The following is a 26,570-nucleotide window of genomic DNA, read 5'->3' as shown; positions in this document are numbered from 1 at the left end:
TGTTTGTATTTCCAAGTACCAGTTGCTGCAAAGTTACCTACTAACATACCATACAGGTATCACTCACGATTCCTACTGAAGTTTATTTCATTCTTGCCAACCAACGTTGACCAATTTTTAGTGTAATCGGCACCAACGTAAACCAGTCTTTGTAGGTTAAGGATAACTATCGCGGCTACTATAGGATACAGGTATATTGAATCTAAATTCAAAATGCCTAAGACTCAATATACACAGAAATTTCGAAGTGAGTGGATTTAAAACATTGGTTAACTGAAAAAAGAAGGGAAGTGGTGAAAGTGTGCCTGATTGTAAATTTTGTCAGTGCGTTCTTGTGTCTTAAGATATGTGACTTGAAAGCTCACAGAAAAAAAATAAACGGCATATGCCGCTTCATCCAGTGCAAGACAGTTCACAATACCATTTCAGCCTTTAAGAAAATCAAGTGAAGTTCAGATTGCAGAAGGACGTATGACATTGTTTATAGCAAAGCATAATTCTGTGTCAACTTGCGATCACTTGAACGATTTATGCAAGGGATGCTTCACTGACAGCAAAATGCCATCAATTACATCGATTTAGAGATCGAAGAATAGTACTATCTTAAAGAAGGGTTTGTATTCTCATTCAAATACAGAGGTTGAAGGAATTTTTAGCTAGATGAATCTTGTGGAAAATAAGATAAGAAATAGAATGCAAACGAAAATAATGAATGCTATTCTTGGGATCCGTTCGGGGCTAAAAAGACATGCAAAAACCTGCTTTAATTATGAAGTACCACCAGATGTTTTGGTTATGATTTTAACGAAACAGACATAAATTACTTCCACTGAGGGAACATCGCAAGCAGCTGTAGTAGTTCACGAAAAGGGTGAGGTAAACATTGAATTTATCTGTCTGTCCATAAGGTATCGAGTTGCATATAAAATTTACTCTCATCTTTTTTAATATCAAAAGGCAATATTCATGTGCATTATATATGTTTGTGATTTTATAGATAGATATAGGTGTAGATGCAGATGTATGAACTATATGCTATTTTACAAACACACACACACACACAGTACATACAGCTTAGTGTTGATTTTTTTAAGTTCTGTAGAATATCCCATAAATCTAGCGGGTCCAAGCCCAAATCTAGCGGTTTTTAGGGTTCTGGCTAGCGGGAACTGAAAATTTTTGATGGCAACACTGTCTCTCTCTCTCTCTCTCTCACATCGAACGTTATAGCGGTAACCTAATTGTTCGGTGACTTTAAAAATAGGCCTAGTACTTTCTTCTTTTACCTTTTTTGCATATGGATCCATAATTGAGGTGGGTACAAGTTGACTTATAACTGAAGTTAGGAAAAGTATTTTGGATATGGAAAGGACAATTATCTTTCGTAACAGTTTAGAATTATCGTAAGTTATCACTCTGTCATTAGCGGCAGTTTGCTATTGTGGATTAAACGCATAAGGAAAAAAAAATTCCAGCTTTGCTACGAATTTAGGAATTTATATGGATACGGTAAGTAAAATATTTGTAATAACATAATGTTTACTAAATGTTTGTAATACCATTAGTTATGACTTAGATCATGTGTGTTTAATGCATTCGTTTGTTTATTATGATCGAAGATGGAGCGTAAACAAATGGAAGGTTTCCGTTTCAGGCGGCATCATAGAGAAAAACATTTCATAAATGGCATTCATTTCATTTATTTGAGAGTTCTAATAAAAAATAATTAGAACATTGGTAATAACAAATTCAACATATAATCAATACTGATAAGATTGCTGTCGATGCAAAAACTAACAGATGAGTAAGTGCGTCTGTTTCTTCGTTATGATCAGAGATAAACGGAAACAAAACATTGGTTGTTTTTTATTGTGCTTTTTGGCGTGTTTCGGAAACGCATGATATAAAATCGCCTTTATTTTGTTAATTCTGGATTTTCAATCATTCAACAAAAGCTAGTCTATAGAGTGATGGTTTTGCTATTCACCAGTTGTCTTATACAATAGATATGACAAACATTAAAAGTTGTCTGTATTTTGGGTCGTGTTATAACGGGAAATATATGGTGTTTACACCTATCCTGGTTGTAATTTTAACCATTTTTCAAGTTATTAGAACTTTAAAGTATATTAAATGTTTGATTTATTTACAAGAACAATTTGATATTATAAAGAAATACAGTATAGTACAAAGAAGGTATTGGAAATGGGTAGTAAACACATTTGAATAGGCAAATTGCTGGTTGCCATGGCCGCAATGGAATTATTTCTGTTAGTTGTGTGTTTCGAAATAAGCGATTTTCCATTTATACGAGGTCATTAATCGACCAAATTCTCGCATAATTCGGGACCCTACTATATATATATATATATATATATATATGAATGGCATTTTCGCTTCTAGAAAGCTTGAGTTTTCGTAGAGAGGCAAAGGAAAGTAGATAGTTCAGCATTTTACATGTAAATAGCCTAATCCGTTCCAAGCCTTACGAGAAGATACCTTTTCTTCCATAAACACGCTAAACTGTAGTAATAAACATGCAATGCAGCCATTTCTATTATTCAATAATTAACCCAACCGTTAAAAACAGCCTAATCCATTCCAGAAACCACTATGAGATTATTCAATAATGTAGTTATAGCCTAGTTATCCCCCCCAAGCCCTAAGAAAAGGGTCCGTTTTCTTTACTACTGTATAAAAGTTACGGTACTGTATGTAAAGCATTTGGATCAGTGAAGGTGTATTGTTACCTGTACGTACACCTAAATTAAGGATTGATACTCTGAAAAAAAAGGTTACAGTTAATTACTGTAACAAAAAAGTTGAAACTTACCTTTTGATTGAGACGATGTCCGATAGCGAAGTCGTGGCAGAGGAGGATGGCATAAGGCAGAAAACGTAACAAGTGACAGACTACGTACAGTAATTTACACACTCAACACATTAACACTCAAACTTTACGAAATAAAAAAATGGCAGAAATAATTAACACTTAAGATTACGTATGGAAAACTATAAAATGAAAGAAAAAATTACTTTAACACTTAACGGTAACATAAAACTTAAAATTGAATTTGTTTTTTTGCTTTTTTATAACTTTACGTTTTTCATATTTTCTAAATCTCTTCTACTTCTTCATCACTTTCTTTTTTCTGTTTCTTTTCTTTACTTTCACCTTCTAATTCTTCATCACTTCCTCTTTTCTGTTTCTTTTCTTCACTTTCACCTTCGTCTTGGCCTACTAATACCGCTGGCCTCTTTAATAAGAAACTATCCATTGAAGCTTGTTTCTGCCTACTTTTCAACACATTTCTAAAATGCGTTAGGCAAACGTCATTGCAGTGTTGAAGCGCACGGTTGGTATAAACTTTTTCTGGATGTTCCTTTTCGACGTAGTCTGCCATTTTATGGAAACATGCGAGAATTTCCTTGATGTCTGCCGTTTTCAAAGGTGTAACATCCTCCTCATCACCGCTAGAGAACTGCTCTTGAACATCACTCACTTGCATCGTCCCCAACTCCTTCAGGTCGTCCGTCGTCAACTCCTCGTGGAGCTTCGATAAGTTCATCTATATCCTCCGCGCTAACTTCCACCCCCATGGACGTACCAAGATGTACGATGTCAGCCACTTCAGACTGCTGAATTGGTTCAGGATCGTCAACGATCTCGGCTTCGCCTCCAGGCTTCCCGAACCCCTCGAAGTCTCGTGCAGAGACAGCATCAGGCCTTAGCTTCCTCCAAGATGAGTTCAGGGTACGCCTCAAACTTCCTGCCAAGCGAGATCGATGAGGTTGAGGCATGTCACGATGTTAAAGTGATCTTTCCAAAATTCATGCAGAGTGAGGTTTGTACTCTCTGTGACTTGGAAACATCTCTGGAAGAGATGCTTCGTGTACAATTTTTTAAAATTTGAAATAACTTGCTGGTCCATGGGCTGGAGGAGAGGGGTGGTGTTAGGCGGTAGATATAGGACCTTTATGAAGGAATACTCGGCCAGAAGATATTCCTCGAGGCCAGGAGGGTGAGCTGGAGCATTGTCCAACACCAGCAGACATTTCATAGGGAGGCGCTTTTCTTCCAAATATTTTCGGACAGTCGGACCGAAGCAGACATTCACCCAATCAATGAAAAGTTGCCTTGTTACCCAGGCTTTAGCATTCGCCCTCCACATCACGGAAAGGCTCTCCTTGATGACTTTGTGGGCTTTGAAGGCTCGAGGATTTTCTGAATGGTACACCAGCAGGGGCTTTATCTTGCAGTCCCCATTGGCGTTTGCACAAAAAGCAAGGGTAAGCCTGTCCTTCCTAGGCTTATGTCCGGGTAGCCTCTTCTCCTCCGCCGTGATGAATGTCCGACGAGGCATTTTCTTCCAAAAAAGTCCAGTTTCGTCGCAATTGAAAACTTGCTGCGAACTGTAGCCTTCCTGCAGAGTCAACTCGTCGAACATTTTAACAAAGGCTTCGGCGGCCTTCGTGTCCGAGCTGGCTGCCTCCCCATGCCGTACCACTGAATGAATGCCAGTCCTTTTCTTGAATTTCTCGAACCACCCACGAGAAGCCTTGAACTCTGGGGGTTCCTGCTGGGATGTTCCTTCTCCTGCCCCTTCTTCGGCCTGAGAACGCACGAGATCACCGAAAATGGCGGAGGCCTTCTGGCAAATTGTAGTCTCAGTGATGGTGTCTCCTGAGATCTCTTTGTCCTTGATCCACACAAGAAGCAGCCTCTCCATCTCGTCATGCACGTGGGTTCTCTTGTTGGAAAAAATAGTGACGCCCTTAGAAGGTGTCGCTGCTTTGATGGCCGCCTTCTGCTTCAGGATTGTGCCTATCGTAGATGGATTCCGGCCATACTCCTTGGCGATCGCACTTAAACGCATGCCAGACTCGTACTTTTTTACGATTTCAAGTTTCGTCTCCATCGAAAGCATCGTCTTCTTCTTCTTTCCTTCGGCAACATTCTTGGGACCCATGGCTACAGTAATATGTAATATAATACACTACGTACGTTATATACAGTACTATGTATAGTAAACACATATACAGTACAGTGCACAGTAACGAATGTTTAATAACGATAACACGTGGCGTACGAATGTACTGTATATTAACACTACGTCAAACAAGCGAAAGCACACAATGTCTGTTAACGATACCACGGTCGGAACGAAAAGAGAGAGAGAGAGATGAACGCCCGTGCGTAAGTAAGCTGGGATAGTTGCCGACCAATAGGAAAGCAGGATCTTATGGCGTCAGCTAGCGTCTGAGTAGGGAGATAACCAATGGGTGAGCGGGAGGCTGTAAGTGAGTCTACCCAAGTTCAAAGTCTGGCGGCGCGCGCTTTTTAAAATTACTCTCGGCGAAGAGTTGGGATCTCGTAAGGTTTTCGTATCCTGAAATTTTATTCGTATACTGGGGCATAAAAATCTTCGAATCACTTTTCGTATCCTGAATTTTTCGTAAGCAGAAACTTTCGTATCCAGAGGTATCACTGTATATATATATATATATATATATGTACAGTGTATATATATATATATATATACATATATATATATACATATATAGATATATATATATATACACTGTACATATATATATATATATATATATATATATATATATATATATGTATATATATATATATATATATACATATATATATGTAAAATGGATTTTGACATAGAAAAATTTATTTTTGAGTGAGATAGCCATGTCGTCCTGATGGAAGTTCCTCATTAGCAGCTTCTATTTGGGATATTTCTGCGAGTGATATACCATAGAAATTTTACTGTAGAGTTATCATTGGAGTTCTAACTTACGGAGCAAATATCCTGAGAGACATTGTGTCCAAATCAGGGACGTGTTAATAACAAGCCGTGGTTATCCTTCCCCGAATAGAGTTAACCTTGTCTCGAAGGGTGAGGTAAGGGTAGGGTACATGGGTAAGAGAGCCATTACAACTCCCGATCTCATTGTGCTACAACTAAGATGTTTCCTGTTAAACCATTCCAGGAGCAGCCATCACATTAATCGAGGTCCCACACTGAGAATTGGGAGGGGATGGAAAATGACAGGCGGGCCATCTGGAAAACATGGCTATCTCACCCAAAAATAGATTTTTTCCTTTTTCAAAATCCTTTTTTTTTTTTTTTTAGGCTCAAGCCATGTCGTGCTGATGGAAGTGTACCAGAGAATTATCATTCTCAGTTGTGACCAGAAGAGTTTTAATCCCCTAACTGCATGGATATAAGCATACTTCCTGGAGCATTGGTAACTATGGTACCAAACGATGAGAATAAGCAAAAAGTTTGTACATAAGTAGTAGCAAAGCAAAACAGTAGCACAGTCCCACTCACTTTGAAGAACTTTGTCTCCAGTTCATGAAATGACCAAACTCTTTAAAAGGAGGGTTAAAAATTTTGATACACTACATTTATTTTATATAGATAGCAGGTCCAAATACTGTAAAGGGAATGCAAAAAGGAACAGTAGTCTTTTATTGTTTAGCAAAAGTCGTGGTCCGACTTTTGCGCGCAAGACAAATGAGCGCCGTCAGTTGAGCGCCGATAATTGCGCGCAAGACAAATGCGCGCACTAACATTTGAGCGCCGACAATTGCATGCACGAAATTTTAGAACTAAAGACAAACACGCACACACATACATACTCTGTATATCTGTTTATTATCTGCATCTATCTATCTATCTAAATATGAATCCATGTCCCTCGATAACTGTTGTTCGGTTAGTAAAAAACTGTTTGTTTATTTCGTTAAATTGTTTTTCAGAAAAGGGCATGCTATCGGATTTTTATTATCGTTAAAATTCCTTAAAATCATTTGGTTACATTGTTAACTTGTTTGGTTACAATCGTTAACTTTCATTTTGTGTGCATATCGTTTGGTTATTAGTATTTCTAAAATTATTCATATGTTGGAAATTTTAACAAAACTTTCTAAAAGAGAAATACTTTTGATTTATTTTAGTTCAAAGTACCCTCGTTATGGAGAAGGTAACATCATCCAAAGGAAAAGATAATATATTGCACGAAGGCTACTGTTACAGACTTGACAGAGTGCCTAAGAGTGGGAAACAGTCATGGCGTTGTGTAGACCGGAAGTGCAAAGGAAGGATATATGTTATTGGAGATGAATGCACATCTGCCAGTGAACACGATCATGTACCAGATCCTGCAAAGTCTGAGTCTAGATTATCAATGATGCAACTTCGTGAAAGAGCTGCAACATCGAATGATCCACCAAGGCGACTCATTCAAGAGCCACAACTTAATTTGCGTCCGGAAGTAGTTGCTCTTCTTCCAAAGTCGTCAATGAACATCCACGTACAAATCATTCGTTAGAGGGGTGGCATCGGACAATGCATCAGTCAATAGGGCATATGCACCATACAATATACAAATTCATAGAATATTTAAGAATAGAACAAAATCACACCTCAACCAAATTGATCAGAATAAACTGTGGGCAGCATGAACATGTAAAACACAAAAAAATATGAACGAGTAAACAATGCTATAATTATATTATATTATATTTACAAATTATTTTTATAGCAAATAAAGATTAATATTGTTTCTTCTTCCTTTTTATCCAAACGCTTGTAACAGTGAGTACTGAACGTCTATAATGTCAATACAAAAATATAAGGCGAGGATTAAATTTTGAAATTATGGCGCTCAAATGTTAGTGCGCGCATTTGTCTTGCGCTCAATTGTCGGCGCTCAACTGTCGGCGCTCATTTGTCTTGCGCTCAGAAGTGGGTGCACCAGCAAAAGTACATACATGTAGCATTAGCAGTACAACATTATATACAATATATATATATATATATATATATATATATATATATATATATATATATATATATATATATATATATATACAGAAAACCAGAGTTTTCAGACCTCAAATTATGGAATAGAATAGTAAAATAGTAATACTCGTGACCTAAAAGGTAAATATCACCTGTGACTCATTATGATATTAGATAGGTATACTGTATGTAACAGAGGCCACCGCGAAGTGTTTAATCTTTTCCAACTGACGTAGGTAATATTTGAAGAAAACTCTTAAAGATTTCCATCCTGTGTAAGCCTGTGAGCCTGTAAAGAACATAGATTGAAAAATAATTTAAGGAAGAGGCAACTTTTCTAGGGTCATGACTCGCTGGATTACTTTTTGGGTCAGCCCTTCTGATGAAGTAGGTGATTTTGGATCTTAGCTGTTCCATAGAAAGATTAGATCCTGTCGTCCCCACATTAAAAAGTTGACCACCTTTAAAGGCACGGCTCTTGGAAAGGTAGGCCTTAAGACACCCCACGGGTCACAGAGAAGGGTCCTCCTGTAATGGAACAATCTTCCAGGTCCCCCAGCGTTTCGTGGAAAGTTAGCTTTTCATCAAGGATGCAGGATCTGGATAAATGTTTACCTCCTCCAAATCCGAGAATTCAATGTGGCCATCATCCCTTAAAAGGGCCACAATCTCACTGACTAATACTAGAACCCATAGCAAGCAAAAAGATATACTTTTGAGTAAGGTCCCTCAGAGAGGCAGATTAATTATCTATCGAAGAGGCAAATTGCAGGATTTTATCCAACTACCATGAAATTGCCCTAGGAGGAGCATTAGGTGTCAGTTTAGCACAAGCCTTTGGGATCTTATTGAACATCTCACTATTGAGTTTGATATCAAAAGCATAAGCGATCAGTCTAGTTAGTGCCGACTTACATGAGGCAATAGTTGTAGAGGTCAGACCTTGATCGTGTAGTGAAATAAAGAAAGAAATACAGAAGTCCATAGAAATAGAAGAGGGGTTAATGACTTCACGAACGCAACCCATTTTTTCCAGGAAGACAAATATTGTCGTTTTGTTGTGTTTGACTTTTACTCTTCTATGAAGACAATTCTTTCCCTCGCAACTTCGAATTTTCCATGAGCCGCGATGGTGAGAAAATCTTTAGCTGAAGGATTTTTGTTATCCAAAAGAAAATGAAGACAGTCTTCTGCATAATATCCTGGGATAGCACTGGTGATGGTAGAGGGACCTTGGTGGGTTTGAGGTCCACAACAAGAAGATACTAATTGCTCTTGGGCCTCTTGAGAGACACTAGATCTGTTATTTCCCTGAAAGTCTGCAGTTTGATCAGTACTTCCAGTAGTAGGTTGAATGGAGGAAATAGGTAGATGAGAGACCACTGGATCTAATCCAGAGACATTGCATCCATTCTTGTTACTTCCGGATCTAAGTTTGGTGCTACATAACGGGGGAAGCTTCTTGTTGAAGCTCTTTGCAAAGAGATCAACTTGCAGTTCCAGGACTTGCTCTAAAATGAAACAGAATGATTTTTCATTCAGAGACCATTCTGTTTTCTGAGGCTTAGACCTCGACAGTGTGTCCTATATCACATTTCGAATCCTTCTTTAGGTGAATTGCTGAAAGATGTCATTTCCTCCCTTTTGCTAAAGAGAGAATGGCTAGGATTCCATGGTTGATCTGAGGAGATCTGCAGGCCTGTCTGTTGACACAGTGTACTATTGTATTGTTGTCAATGACAAATTTGATGTGTAATTTCGTCTTTGGGCATAGTCTCTTCAGGGTCAGAAACACTGCCATAGCTTCGAGAGCATTAATGTGATACTTCCGAAATGCGATCGACCACTGATCATGCACTTTCTTGGAAGAGTTCCCCCCCCCCAACCTTGTTTTGAGGCATCCGTGTGAATAGTCACGGAAGAAGGAGGGTACTGCAGAGGTACATAGTTTTATAGACTCTTGGCAGCAGACCGTGGCTCGAGCTGCTTCCGCAGTAATACCGAGGTTTTGTGGCAAAGATCTCTCCAAGCAATGAAGGACTTCCTTCTCTGGACTATTAGCATCTTGAGTCTTGCTTTCAGTATTGTGTCTCTCACTGCAGCGAATTGTAATGACCCCAAGACTTTCCTGTTGTCGTCTATCTTGTGTTGTGGTTGAGAGAGGGTGTGTGACTGTAGATTCCAGTGAAGTCCTAGCCACTAGAATTTCTGAGCTGGAGATAGCTTGAACTTCTCGAGATTGATTTGGAAGTACAGAGACTCTAGGAAGTTCATGACCTTTCCGGCCGTTCAAAGACATTTCAACTTCGTTGAAGCCCAGACTAACCAGTCGTCCAGGTACTTCATCACCTGAAGGCCTCTGTTCCGAAGTTGTTGGACAATGGCCTCCACTAGCTTCGGGAAAATCCATTGAGTTATACTGAGCTCGAAGGGCATAGCTTTGAATACGTAGGCCTTTCTTGCCAGTTTGAAACTATGGTAGAAGGAGAAGCGCTGACCTATCGGAAGATTCCAATAGGCGTCTGTAAGATCTATGGAGATGTCGTAGGACCCCTGGGGTAGTAGGGTCCTTATTTGTGAGATAATTAGCATCTGAAACTTGTCGTTCAGAATGAATTTGCTTGGTGGGTTGAAAGAACCTCTTTTACCTGGGTGGCTTTTGTCTCCATTTCCAGCCTAGCCCTTTTGAGACTATGCTGTAAGCCCAGGGATCGAACTTCCATTGATCCGGGAACAGGTGAAGTCGTCCCACTACCAGAAGCTCCTCATTGTTGTTGTGAAGGACCTACATCTTTAGTCGTCTCGCCTTTACTTCCTCGGCCCCTAGTTTGACCGCCTCTTCCAGACCTTCCCCTATTATCGGAGCCCTTCTTATGAGTTTTGGAAGGTTAGAACATAGTGGTAGCTCTGTTGTACACTGGGTTGAAGGCTGGAGACTGTGAAACATACTGCTCGGGAACTGTGTACACAGTGAGAGATGGCGGCAACTTAGGCTGTTACGACTGGAAAGGATTTCCTTCCCTTAAAGTGACTTCTGGGCTTCTTGCCCTTGGGTTGACGTCCTTCATTGGGGGTAAATTTCCGTTTAGAGGACATACCCACACATCTATAAGGCTCTTATTCTCCTGAGGTGCTTTGTCCATGATTTTTTTTTTACCCAATTTTTTAAAGGAAGAGATCCTTTCCCCAGATATTGGAGTCGATCAGTTTTCTAGGTTCATGTCTGATCATAGCAGCGGCTCAGACGTGTTCTCTACCTGCTCTCCTGACTAGGAAGAAAGCATGGAGATCTCTATGAAACATGATTAGGTGAGTCTTTGCCAAGACAGTGAAGAGATCAGATTTGGAATAGTTTCCAATAAGCATCTCAAGATAAGATTGGAAGGATAAAGAGGCAAAAAGTCTCACTTTAGCTTCCAATTTTCCCTTTAATAGGGATTCGGGAATCCAAGGCAGTTTCTCATTAAACTGTTTGCCTCTGATGTATTTATCAAGGTTTCTAACAGTGAAGGTATGTAGGACGCCCTCCCAGTTATTCGAATCATAAGGAAGGGCTAGAGAGACAGGTTTACATTCCTCTAACACTTGGAATGACGTACCCTCCACTACTGCTCTCATCACGGCCTCTAGGCTTTTAGAGGTAAAAGGGAAGACAGTATCCATGGGTGCCACAAAGGTGGCATGTTTCTTGCCAAAGGCAGAAAGTTGGGTATTGGTGAATTCAGCCATCTTTAACTCTGTAATCAAAAGTGATTAAGCCTTGCTATGGTCCAGAATGATTGTTTCCTTAGGGATCGTATCATCCCTAATGGACGCTTCCGAGTTGAGCCTTACGCAGCAATAAGGATAACTATTGATCGATGGAAAGAATTCCAAGTCGGAAACTGGCTTGGAACCCAAACCACTCCCAATATGGAGGAAATTTCGGTTAAGGCCATATGCTCAGCATAGCGCCAAGTGCTCTTAACTGTGCCTTTTTGTAGACTAGAAGCTTGGGGATTCTTAGAAAGTTGCCTTTTGTAAAGCTTCTATCCTCGCTGTTAGTTCCGTTTTAGAACGTTCATATTTGACGGTAAAGTTCTCCATAAAAGCTTTAGTTCCAAGTTACTAGGAAGTGAAGGTTTGCCTAAAGTCGGAACTGGGGTGGAGGTTGAAGCTAAGGCTTGAGCAGCAGTTATGGGTGGAAGTAAAGAGGCACTGGTAGCTGTACTAACCTGATATACATCCAATAACTCTTCTGAGGCTTCTGTGGTCTGCAGGATCCTCTCCCTCTCTGATGGCACAGAACATGCTGTCAGAGTCTAGGCTCATGACTTGCAGAGCGTCCCGGACTTCATCATCGCATGATCTGCTGGTACAGGTGGGAGTTGAACTGTCGGTAATTTTTGACCAACCACAGAATTCACCTCAACCTTGGGAAAGAGGAAGTCCTTCAGTTCCAGAGAAGGAAGATAAGGGGCACCTTGTTGAGGGGTTTTCTGGAAGCCTCTTACACAGTGTCGAAGCATCCTCCGACTTTGATATCGAACATCCAAAGAGACGTCAGTGGCATAGAAGCTGGATTTAAGGAGATCCGTGCAAACCTGGTAGTTGATAGGTTCCCAGATTGCAACAGATCCTTTGGAAACATGACAATCATCGTGTTTTTGGTAGGTCTTGTGGCCACAGGGCAACTTGATCGGCCTGGTACAGGTGACCGTTGAACACTCCATGTCATTAGCGACTTGTAAAGAATACAGTTCAATGAGTATATATCATTAAAATTTATATGTTCTTAAAATCAGTTAGATAGAATACATCCTAACCTAAATAAACCTACCGCCTAAAAAGGGCTAAAGATTGAATGTAATCTAAACACATGCCAAAAGCTCAGATATGAATAGAGATTTATGAAGCAAAATATAATGATGTTGTGGTAGGAATATGGAGGAAAGGTTCACATTAAAGGGACACAGAACTTCCAGAGTAGGTCTATCGGAACAACCTAAGAACGAAAGTTCACTTATACTGTCTCGACCAGCAATAGCTGCCCCTGAGTTGGCAGCAGCTGTGTCAGGGTGGCAACTATTTCTAGTAGCCAATAGAAGACTGACCTGTCAGTACCCCAGGCATGTCGACACAAGGCGGCATACACATTGTAAAATTAACATTGGGAGAGTGAACAGTCCCATAGGGAAGGGTCCACCCTCAAGGGAAGTACAGGAAAGGAAGGCAGCTAATAAGTGAACCTGTCAAGACCTGATCATCTTCATTAACTTATGAAAAGGGGGTTTGTAACCCTTAAGATAATGAGAGCCGTACAAGACGCCCAGGATGCTTCTTTTTCTTCTTTGACTAAAGCTTCTCCTGCTATGCAGGGTCGCTATTTCTTGAAAGCCGTTTCCAATTTCTTTTGTCTCCGATGTCCTCCACTATGAGATCTTTCTCCTCCATATCTGCTGATACACACTCCATCCTCCTTCTCTTTGGTCTCCCCCTCCTCCTCTTACCTGTAAAATCCATCTCCGACAACCTCCTCCCAACATACTCCTGGTCTCTCCTCATTATGTGCCCAAACCAGTGGAGTCTCTGTTCTATGATTACTTTGACACCTCTGTAAACTTTGATGTTCCCCTTACCAAGTCAGTCCTAACCTTATCCAGATTCGTGATCCCAGCCATCTATATTAGCATTTTCATGTCCGCAACATCTATTTTCTTCTCAAAGATCTTTTTCAAGGGCCAGGTCTCTGCACCATATATCATGGCAGGTCTCACTACAGTTTTATGTACCTTTCCCTTTAACTTTAAGTTTATCCTTTGATCACACATCACTCAGGACGCTTTTCCAATTATTCCATCCAGCTTAAATTCTACTGTTCACTTCCATTTGGAGCTCTGCTGTTTCCTCCACATAAGACCCTAGGTAATTGAATTTTTCTGTCTTTTTAACTATTTCACCCAGCAGATGTATGTCATTCAATTCGTTCTGCGGGTTGCAACACATATACTGTTTTTTGTTCTACTGATCTTTAGCCCTCTGCTCTCCATTTCCTCTCTTCATCTCTCTAGCTTCCCCTCCAATTCTTCTCTGGTTTCATCACACAGAACTATATCATCTGCAAACATACATAGTCCATAGTGACTGTTCCCTCACTCTTTCAGTAATTTCATCCATTACAATATTAAACAAGTAGGGGCTTAAAGACGACCCCTGGTGTAACCCAATCCCTACTTCAAAAGTCTCAGTCAAACCAAGACTTGTTCTTAGTTGTGTGCCTGCTACTTCATATATATCTCTGATCAGTCTAACATATTTCTCTGGTGTTCCCCTCTCTCTCACACATCTCCATATCTCCTGCCGTGGAACTCTGTCATAAGCCTTCCCTAAATCAATATATACTATATGTAATTCCTTTTGTCCTTTTCTATATTTCCCATCAACTGCCTTAGTGGAAATAGTGCATCCGTCGTGCTTCTGACTGGCATAAATCCAAAACTGCTCTTCTCCAGTCTTGGTCTCTACCCTTATCATATGCTCTACTGTATAATCCTTTCCGAAAGCTTAATAGTATGTGGGAGGAGTTTGATTGCCCTATAATTATTACAATTTTGTGTATCCCCTTTTTCTTTTATATGGAAAGATTTATTTTTAAACATGAATATTTTTATATAAACTATAAAAACTTTAAAAACCAAGCAAATGAGAAATAAGATAGAACGATGGGCCTGATTGTACCCTCAAGCAAGAGAACTCTACTGTGTCATTAGATGTGGCAATTAATTGATAAATGAGGGGAGGCGGGGAATTAGACAACTTTTACATCGGAAAGAGGATTTATTTTCTAAGTTAATTGTCACAGAAACATGAGCAGAAATCTTCAAAGTGAATGTATGAAATGGAACTCTAAATCTCTAATTACATAATGGAAGAAATATAGGTCTCTCACTGACTTTTAAATTGCTGGAACAGTTTACTGTAAAAAGCTCATAATTTGTAGATAACAGTGAATCACTTGTAAATTACAGACACACTCGGGGAGAAAGGACTTATAGCAAGTTACTGTTAATCTTCTTCCATTAGTAGAATAGCAATTTATCTCAAGGCCCAAATCTGACTTATTGACTAAACGGTACAATCTTAATTTCTATCCAGGTGAAACAAGAGGGAGGGGCACACATGTTACTTGTCTGACATTATAAGTTTTAGGCAAACATCACTCCTAAGGTCGCAACATAGGATAATATGCAGTAATCGTCTGTAATCGCAGAGAGAAGAGTTAGTTGTGAAATAGATTTGAAAAAGGTAACCTCATAACTAATCACTAGTAGTCCCGTTATTATTTACGAAGTAGTACAGATTATTCTCACCAAAAACAGAGTTTTGTTTCGATTGCCTAGTTTTATTTAGCTGATATCATCAGAAAAAGGACACTGTTCCCCCAGTAACTGTTTTAACATTATTTGGTTTGAATTGGACGTCCATAGATGAAGAAAGCTAACATTACAGAAGTTGTTAACTTGATTAGAATTTCAAAAGTTCAAACGTGCAGAAATTGTTTTTATGTTGACCAGGCTAACCTAACTCTTTTTATAGTTTATATGTATGAAATATCTGGTCTGATGTTACTGTTTTTAGAATATTTTAATAATTGTTAATTATTTCTAATATCGTTTATTTATTTCCTAATTTCCTTTCCTCACTTGGCATCTTGCTTTTCCAACTAGGGTTGTAGCTTAGCTAATAATAATAATAATAATAATAATAGTAATAATAATGATGATGATAATAATAAGGTCGCAACCTAGCGGAGTGTCGTTTGAGCATACTGGGAGCCCAGCGACGACAAGAGCACGCGACCATGGTCCGTGCCCAACTCCACTCACCCTACTTCTAAGGGTGAGTTTTTATGGCACCTGTCTCTATGGGTTTCAGGTGCTCCCTCCCGGAGATAGGTGGTAGCCTTTTACTATGTGACATCTGCGATCTAGGTCGCCCAGATCTAGGTTGCACCACCTCAAATCCCCCAGTACTTTTCCAACCTCCCTCATGCTTTGACCTGGGAAATAAAAGAATGACAACAGTTTACATTCAACATACATGGTGCAACTCTTTCTCCAGGCTCGGTAGCTTGTGACATAATTTAGTTCAAACTGATTTCCTCACCACCCAGGAATCGTGGAGATGAGGTCACAGGTCGGCAACCGCTGCCCTACGTCCTGCAACTTAAACCTTTAAACTAAACCAGTTAACGACTACCAATAATTTGATTAAACTCTAGTTAATATTTTCATTTTAATCCTCTTACATTGTGACAACCCCAAGACAGTGAAAAACCATGGTATAGAGGCTATGGGACTCTCCAAGACCAGAGAACAATGGTTTGATTTTGGAGTATCCTTCTCCTAGAAGAGGTGCTTACCATACCTAAAGAGTCTCCTCTACCCTCACCAAGAGGAAAGTAGCTACTGAACAATTACATTGCAGTAGTTAGCCCCTTGAAGAAAAAAGAATTGATTGATATTCTCAGTGTTATCGGGTGTATGAGGACAGAGGAGAATATGTAAAGAATAGGCCACACTATTCGGTGCATGTGTAGGCAAAAGGAAAGCGAGCCTAAATAGAGAGAATTATCCAATTAAGCACTGTCTGGCCAATCACAAGGCACAATAAGCTCATTAGCGGTAGTATCTCAACAGGTGGCTAGTGCCCTGGCCAACCTACTACCTATATTTGACTGTAATTCAACCAAGGAAGCACTACCTGACCCTAGCGAACACCTACATTGTGGAGCGTCCCTTGACAGAAAAAAATGGATCACCTTAAATAAAGCAAGATCCAAATGTTGGGAAAACAGGAGATAGACTTCAGAAGTGGGTATATGTCACCACTGCTGATTGTCCCTGTGGTGAATCGCCCCAAATCGTGGATCACATCTTCTGCTGCTGCTCACTGGGACCTACATGTACTAATGTAGATCTAAAGGATGAAAATGACAGAGACATCCATTAGATACACGGGTGGTGCGATAAGATATTATGATGACGTTTTTAGATTTCCTTCCCTACGTAGACTTTGCAATGTCTGATTGTGTTTCAGATGCTTCAAGTGAGTTTTATTTTTTTTTTTTTTAAAGAAAATAGTATTTAGTATTTTTTGTTAAAGCTGTGTCCGATACTTAGAAGTAAAAATTAATTTCCCCTTCAGTATTAAGGTTGTTCTTAGATTCTAACAAATTGTCAATAGTAGCAAATCAAGAATCAAATAAAACTCCTTTTGATGCCTTCAGCTTCATTATCTATCTTCCTTAAGCAATTCCTTACTCTTAGTGAATACTTCAAATAATGTGTATTTTAAGTCAAAATCTCCTTATAGGTAGAACGTGTAATACACCCCCTTTGTGTTTCTTTAATATCGCTGGAAGAAGGTTGTCTCTTTATTTAAGTATGGGGCATCATCATCCAGAGGTTTGGAATATATCCAGGAAAAAGGAGGGTATTGCATTCCTTTTCTGAATCCTCGCTACTTATCAAAATTTTGGATTCCTTTACCAAGCTGAATCAACAGCCCTGTAAAGTCTTAATCCCTTCAGGCAGGTGATCAAGAGCTATTGCAGAATATGGTATTAGAGTCAAAGTGACTTATCTGCCGGGCAAATTTTACAATAGTCCTTCTCTAGTCTCAGAAGGTTCAGGATTTGGGTGGCTAGTTTTGAATGTTTCAAACCTGAACTAGTTTCTAATTCTAAGTTTTCAATGGAATCTCCAGTATCAGTCCTGCCAACTATCTGAAAAGGTGGTTGGATTTTCTCAGTAGATTTAAAAGATATTTATTTTCTCATCTCAGTTAATCTACAGTTAAGGAAATTCCTTTTGTTTCGTTCAAGGGCAATAAAATGTACCAATTCACAATTTTCGTGTAAGGTTTTACGAGATTGATGGACCCAAAATTCAGGCAGTGGTACCTTAGGACCTTTCAAGTCCTGCTTTATCTGAACAACTAGCCGGTGATGGACTCCAACAAGGAGATATTGCCAAGACCTCAAACTCTTCTCTTGAATCTCCTGAATTAATTGGAGGTACTTGTGAATCTTCATAAATATGTTCTTCACACAACTCAATTGGTCACGTATTTCATGATGAGAATAGTCTTATCATTTTCGGACTTCTCAGATATGGGAGAGAATACCCTTATTTCATGAATGACTCAAGTTTTCAGAACAGAAATTACTTGTACTCAGCTCACTTGTGGCTGAGTCCTTTAGTAACTATGGCTTCCTTGGAATTTTTTTCTTGGTCTTCTACAAATGAGACTTTTACAGATTAATCTTTCTCAATCATGTAACAAGGCTCTTATTACCAAGAAAGTTTTTGATAAAGACTTGGATTGGATTCAGCTACAGTATCTCTTTCAATGATAGAACAACATTCCTAGCCTTTCCAAATGATTCAATCTGAAATTCTATTACCAGGTCTTTCTCACCTCAGAATTGTCAAATAGTCGTTGGGGAGCAACCATGACATTCATCTTTCAGGTCAGTAGAGTTCCCAGGAAAAACTTGTGTATTAACTGTCTGAAGTTAATGGAAGTCTACAAAGACCTTATTCAGGTAGAGCTGAAAGTAATAAGTAAGGTTACTACCAAGAAATACACCCAAAAGCAGGCAGAAAAAAATCTAAGATTTTTTTTTCTGCTTACAAAACAAATGTTGCAGTGATCAGAAGTTGAAAAGTTCAGAATCTTCCAAATGAATGGTCTATCTGTTCTCTAGCATGCGAAGAGATGTGAAAATGGTTGTAAAAATTTAATTAAGAAATATTTACAATGAGGTTCAACAAGAAAGTGGATGTCTATTGTTCTCCGATAACCAATCTATAAGCATTGACAATAGATCCAATGTTTCAATATTGTAAGGATTTAGACATATATACCTTCCTTCCTATAGTAATAATTCAGGTGGTTATCAACACGTTCAGAGAATCTCAAGATGCAAGAATGGCCCTCATAGCCCCCTTCTGGCCTATCTAATATCTCTTCTTTTACTATAGCTAACAATAACACCAAGCATGTTACCACATTGACAAGATTTACTGAGATAGCCAACATTTCATATTTTACTAGCAAATGGAATGTACTGTACCTGTAATGGTCATTCTGTGGCCAATGGTCGGGACTTTTCTTTGCATGGTAAGAATAGTCTTTCCAATATATTCCATTCTGAAAAAGAGTATAGATGACATCAGTGCTCAATTATGTAATTCTTTTAATCTTTATTGTAAAATAAATTTAGTGCTCCGTTAAATTTATAGGAAAATGCTAATTTTTCCATGTGCTTAGTATTGTAATTGATAGATTTATTTATTTTTTAAATGAATAGTACAGTATTGGTTACAATATATTGAACTTGAAGTTAAAAGATCAACCAAGCAAGCCCACCTCCCTCCTGTAGTGCCTAAACACATCAGTAACCTCTCTAGTAAACAGCTTAAACTCACGAGCCGAGGCAGGGCTCAATCTGCCGTCTATGTGAATGTAAGGCCAGAGCTAGCCAGGAAATTAAATGAATACAGTAGTGTCTGATCCTTAAAGCTAGATAAAAGGCCTGTTCACAGCATGAACAGTTCAGCTCTGGTGACAAACTACCCATCTTTAGGTATCCTAATTGGGGGTACAGTACACAATCTACCTGTCTATGCTTCAAGTTGCTCTTCAAGCATGTTTTCCTTTTTACTTTCACCAACTTCGTTGTTGCGAAGGTATGTTTTGATAGCCTAGTATTTATTTAATGTTTGTTTGTGGTTGGTATAACTCAAAAACTATTTGACCGAATCTCATGAAATTTGGTTGGACGATTGGCCATGATCCGAGAACAATTTGATTTAAATTTGGGATTGATAGGGTAAAAGGTCATTGTGAAAGTCACAAAAAGGGCAAAAACATCTTTTTGCTATATCGTGGTCAATTTTTATCCAATTTGCATGAAAATAGTCTCAAAATGTGCATAAGTCAATTGCCTATCTTGTGATATACAACATGGATACAGTTACGTCATTACCCTTGTTAAAGGTTGGGCTCCAAGGTCAGGGAGTTCATGAAGCAATTGTAAAATCACTGTATATCAAATAGCATGAAAATTAATGATTGAAAGCAATCATAAAATATATATGATTGCAGATATGATGTAGGTAATCAATACCCTCATAATAATTTTTTACCATGATAGCAAGTATGTTATTGGCGAAGGTATGCACTCTACTGAATGCCCATTCTAGTTTATTAAGGAATTGTGTCTAAAATTTATGAAGACCATGAATAAGGCAAATACAAAAGTTCTTTAATAGAGTTTGTATGAATTTCTTTTTTACAATTACTTTGGAATAGTCAAATTATTTCCAATATATGGCTTGTTTATTTTACTAACATTAACAGAAAAAGGACTGGATGTCTATGTATTTAATGAAATCATTTTGGTTACACTTTTCAGGAACAGACGAATTTCTGCTAAGTCCTGACTTCATATCGAGGCACTTCCTGGCTGGAGCTCTCCTAAGTGAAGTGCGATCAGCTCTTGGTGAAGTTGCTGAAGTCCAACGTGTTGCTATATGTGTTTTACGTGATATTCTTGCCAAACATGCCTTTGATGACCGATATTTGCAGGCAGTAAGTATTTTTTTTTTCTTATGCAACTTGGCATGTTGGTGTCTGGTCACAATTTTAAACCATCTCCAAGGCTTTAGAGTACCTAAACAGAAAGCTAAATTAGAATTTCAGTTTTGTACACTATTTAAAATTGATGAGATCATGTTTCAGAATTGGACTTAATGTTAGGCTATTTATATATAGTAAAAGAACTTTAACTGGAACTGAAATTTGAAATGTTATAATGAATCCTAATTTGAAATCATATGTTGAAAATTATATGTAGGATTGAATCCTGGGTTATTAGAGTATCCTCACTCCACACCATCGGGCAGAAATCTACCATGCCGTAGCTTAATAATAGATAGCTTTATGGGGATTGCCAATGAGGATAAGAGAAATTCTTTTCCACAAAGGTTTGTAACGGTGTGTTTCTTCACACTTCCCTGTCAGACAGGTACTATAGATAAAAGATTAAAATGAATTTAAGAAGTATACTTCTAGGCTTTTTAAATTTGATATGGAGCATTTTCAAATAATTTTCAGATGAAACTAAAGGTATAGGTTCTGTGTTCAATGGATGAATTCTGTATTTCATAGGTTTTGGAATTCTTTATTTAATTTTTTTTTTTATGGTACAAGTTCATAAATACCTATAACGACTGACCCACACTACAACATGTCCTTTTTCTCATTTTCCTTCTAATTAATTGATATTCAAGATTCTTTTATGAATTGCCTTATCAAAACTGGTCAATATGCAAGTTCAGGTTTTTAGAATTTATTATTTTCTTTTAAGGGACAACAGGGGAGGATTGCCTGCTTATACTTTCCAATTGCATCAGTGCTACTAGAGAACATCAAACGCTTGAGCTGGCCAAGTGTCCCTTCAACTTCTACTAATTCAGCTTCAAGAAGAGCAGATCCTAGAGCCAGTACAAGAGCTAGGATTGCAAGGTGAGCTTGAAGCAATACATTATATATATATATATATATATATATATATATATATATATATATATATATATATATATATATATATATATATATATATATATATATATATCTATATAATGTATATATATTCATACATTATATATATACTGTGTATATATATATGTATATATATATATATATATATATATATATATATATATATATATATATATATATATATATATATATGTATATATGTATATATATATATATATATATATATATATATATATATATATATATATATATATATATATATATACTGTATATATATATGTATATATATATATATATATATATATATATATATATATATATATATATATATACTGTATATATATATATATATATATATATATATATAGCTGTATATATGTTTATACATTATATATATATGTATATATATATATATATATATATATATATATATATATATATATATATATATATACTGTGTATATATATATATTCATATTATATATATATATATATATATATATATATATATATATATATATATATATATATATATATATATATATATATATATATATATATATGAACATATATCACAAGCACACGCGATTTCAATCAATGTAAATATCACCCACGTATGGCATTTAATACCGAATTCTATTTTGGGAATATATATCCAATTGGAATTCATTTTATGGTAACAGCTTCTGGACGGGTGGAGATTCGAACCCCCCACCTGTTCGGCTGGAAACCATGCCTGCAGAGACTCTTACCGACTCTTATCCAAGCGGATATATATTCCCAAGATAGAATTCGGTATTAAATGCCATTTGTGGGTGATATATATATATATATATATATATATATATATATATATATATATATATATATATATATATATATATATATAGACGTGCTTATTTGGAGAAGCAGGAAGCCTATCATCTTTGGAAGGGTAACAGATCAGATTTGACCTGGGATAACTATACTCAGCTTAGAGGTTTCCTCAGAGAGTTTATACTTCAACTGAAAAGGAATATAATTTAACCATAAAAGAAACCCTTTTTGGTACAACTCGGGAACATAAATTGAGGTCTACCCTTAAATCTGCACTCTTTGGTGTAGATACAACAGTTCCTCCTTTACTTAAACCAGATGGCTCAGTCACTCACTGTCCAAAGGAAAAGGCAACCCTTTTGGTATATGTTTTTGACAGTAAACAAAGGAATGAAAAACATGAACTTCCTCATTCATGTTTTCCTGAGGCTAAACTAACTAGTTTAGCTTTTTGATCTCGTGAAATTAAAGCTCTGTTGTTGGACCTTGATGCTTATGGAGGTGTAGACCCAAATGGTATTTTTCCTTTGTTTTTTATGAAGACTGCAGATTTCTTAGCTTCAAAGTTATCTGTTATTTTGTGTAAGTCAGCAAGAAGAGGAACTTTTAGCACTTGTTGAAGAATTGGTAACGTTACTCCTCTGTGTAAATGTGTTTGCGGTAGCTTAAGTCCAACTGATTACCGCCCAATTTTCATAACTCCCATATTATCTAAAGTTTTTGAACGTCTTCTGGCAAAACGTCTTAATAGGTTTGCTGAAGGTAATCATGTATTCTCTAGTTTGCAATTTGGTTCTCCTAAAGGCCTTGGAGCATGTGATGCACTTCTTACAATCTCTAATGCTGTACAGAAATCCCTTGCTCATGGTCAGTAAATTCGTATGATTAGCCTTGATTTTAGTGCTGCCTTTGACAGTGTTAATCATATGTCCCTTGTTTTCAAATTCAAACAGTTTGGAGTGGGTGGGTCCTTCCTTAGCATTATTATTGATTTTTTAAGTAATAGATCTCAAAGAGTTGTTGTTGATGGGCACCATAGAGAGTATAGGAATGTGATATCTGGTGTTCCACAGGGTAGTATTCTTGGCCTAATACTTTTCATACTATATACACATGACATATGGTTTGGCCTAGAAAACATACTTGTTGCATATGCAGATGATGCTACTCTCTTTGCGTCAATTCCATCCCCTGAATGTAGATCTGGCTTTACTGAATCTCTAAATAGAGATCTAGTTAAAATTAGGGCACGGTGCAAATTATGGGGTATGAAGTTGAATCCTAACAAAACTCAAAGTATGATTGTAAGTTGGTCAAGGACAGTGGCTCCTTAACATCCAGATCTCTGTATTGATAATGTTTCTTTAACTTGATATGACTCTTTTAAAATTTTAGGTTTGATTCTCGACGGCAAATTTACTTTTGAGAAACACATTAGGTCTGTGTCTTCTTCAATTGCACAAAAAATTGGCTTATTGAGAAAGTCTTTCAAGATTTTCGGTGATCAATCTATTGTGAAGAGTGTTTTAATTCTTTCATTCTACCTGGTTTTGAGTATTGTTCTCCTGTCTGGTTTTCAGTTGCTAATTCTCATCTAAATTTGTTGGGCAGAAACTTACGGTCTATTAAATTTCTTATTCCTGATCTAGATATTAATCTTTGGCACCATCGTTCAATTAGTTTATTATGTATGTTGCATAAGATTTTTCATAATTCTGACCATCCTTTACATTCAGATCTTCCTGGACAATTCCATCTGGTTCGTAATACTAGGCAGGCAGTTAATTCTAATAGCCAGGCCTTCATCATGAGGCTCAATACTATACAGTATTCTAGAAGTTTTATTCCAGCTGTGACCAAGTTGTGGAATGATCTTCCTAACCGGGTAGTTGAATCAATAGAACTTCAAAAGTTCAAAGTTGTAGCAAATGTTTTTATGTTGTCAGGCTAACATAAGTATTTTTATAGTTTATATATGACATATCTGTTTTGACATTGTTACTGTTTTTAGAATGATTTATTTTTAATTTGTTCTCATTTTCTTTATTTCCTTATTTCCTTTCCTCCTTGGGCTATTTTTCCCGGTTGGAGCCTTTGGGCTTATAGCATCTTGCTTTTCCAACTAGGGTTGTAACTTGGCTAGTGATAGTATATATATATATACATATATATATATATATATATATATATATATATATATATATATATATATATATATATATATATATATATATATATATATATATATATTTAGAGAGAGAGAGAGAGAGAGAGAGAGAGAGAGAGAGAGAGAGAGAGAGAGAGAGAGAGACATATACATATATTTATATATATATATATATATATATATATATATATATATTTATATATATATATATATATATATATATATATATATATACAGTACATATATATAGACATATACATATACATGTACATATATTTGTATATATATATATATATATATATATATATATATATATATATATGTATATATATATATATATATATATATATATATATATACAGTATATACACACATATACAAATACAGTACATATATATATATATATATATATATACAGTATATACACACATATACAAATACAGTACATATATATATATGTATATATATATATATATATATATATATATATATATATATATATGTGTGTGTGTGTGTGTGTGTGTGTGTGTTTTGTGTGTACAGAAAGCTTTACAGGAAAAGTTGATTATTATATGATAACTTTTAAGAAAATAGGTTACAGTATGAAAGTTCTTTTTATATAACAGGAAATTGCTGAAACTTTTTAAGGTTCTGTTATGTTTGTCCAAATAACGACCTGTTGCTACATCATAAGAAAGCATGCTAGTCTAATCTTTTATTATGTTTACCCTTGTATTTTTTTTTTTTTATCTTTTCTTGCTTCCTTATTCTTGCCCAGCGTATTTTTTAAATGAAATATAAATTCCTGTTATTGTTTTTGTAACATTTTTTTGATAGGGGTGTTTTATGAAAGGCTTATTTTCTTTATTCCAAAGGTTTTTTCTTGATAGAGTGAAATCAGAGGCCTTCTGAATCCTTAAATGTTGTATGTCCAACTTTTCTTATAGATTTATGCCAATTCTAGTAAGTTCACCATTTTTTGTTATTGCTATTGAGAACTTTTATTATTGTATGATGCCCCTAATCTTTTATTTTTGTTTTTACCATTCTTTACAATCCATAGAAACTATAAGAAGATTGTAAATATGAGGGGCAACTAGTATAATTTGTTTCCATACCATTCTCTTTCATTGTTTCAAATTTCTTACATCCTTTAAGTTTCCTAAATCATTGTAGGTCTGCTATTATATTAAAACTAATTTTATGAACACTTTTAGTATGCACAGCCGAACGTATTTTGGGCACTCAACCCATCTAACTCTACTCCCCAAAACAAAGGAGATAGATTTATTGAGCAATAGCATGAGTGTTTAGATATTTAATTGATGTAAAAGGGCTTTTAAAACATGAATAATGTACTTCATGCTCTTTTATGTGGCAGTTTATCACCTTTTTTTATAACAAAAGTTTGACATTTTATTTTGATTGTCTGATATTCAGATACTTTGGCCCTTGTTAGTCGTGTATAAAATGAAGTTGAAAAACTATATGTTTTGAGTGATTGTATATACAGTATGTCATTTATACTCTTTCGACAAATAGGTCAGGTGGAGGTAGCGTCGACATGAGCACATACAGTACACCTTCCCGCAAAGGATCTAGTCGTCTGGATGTTTCTAGCCTCTCTGGTCGTGGAGATCCCTCATATCTGTCCATAATTGCTGGTCCAGGAGGATTGTTAACACATCAAAGTAACGTTGTGAATGGGAAATCCAATTCTAGTTTAGAATCAGAAGATCATGGCTCCTCTGTAGCTAATTCAGACATCCCTATAGAAGAAGATGAAAGTGTTGCTGAAGATGGGAAAAGCCATTCTAGGTAAGACCATGTTTTTGGAACCCTTCACAATAAATGTATCACATATTACTTTAGTTACTATGCCAAATGATGCAAGTTTTCATTGCTTATCTTTTCTCTTAATGACATTTTAAAGTGCTTTTTTTTTTGGTTGCTTGAGTTTTAGAAAATTTAGATATTTAGATTGCTTTATTGAGTTTGGAGATATGTAGCTTTATTAAGAATAAAGATGTTCATAAGTTTAACATTGCCTTTTTTATTTTCAACTAAGAGATTTACATAATACTTTGCTGTTTTAGAAGAGCTTTGCATAGAAATAATACAATTCTCATGTATCACTGCTAAGC

At 36.6% G+C, this 26,570-nt stretch overlaps 1 protein-coding gene across 1 annotated transcript in view; it reads left to right on the top strand.

The window, feature by feature from the left end:
* Ziz (dedicator of cytokinesis protein Ziz) overlaps window positions 1-26,570 on the top strand; it is a 573,699-nt gene that overhangs the window by 321,130 nt on the left and 225,999 nt on the right. Inside the window, exons 20-22 of the mRNA XM_068386849.1 lie at window positions 20,296-20,471; window positions 21,250-21,407; window positions 25,969-26,244. Of these exons, the coding sequence (XP_068242950.1) occupies window positions 20,296-20,471; window positions 21,250-21,407; window positions 25,969-26,244 (610 nt within the window). The remainder of the gene's footprint in view (window positions 1-20,295; window positions 20,472-21,249; window positions 21,408-25,968; window positions 26,245-26,570) is intronic.

This window comes from Palaemon carinicauda, chromosome 1 (assembly GCF_036898095.1).
Source record: "Palaemon carinicauda isolate YSFRI2023 chromosome 1, ASM3689809v2, whole genome shotgun sequence".
Taxonomy (NCBI): Eukaryota; Metazoa; Arthropoda; class Malacostraca; order Decapoda; family Palaemonidae; genus Palaemon; species Palaemon carinicauda.
Note: the sequence above shows the minus strand (reverse complement) of the source record. Positions and strands in the feature narration are given on the sequence as shown.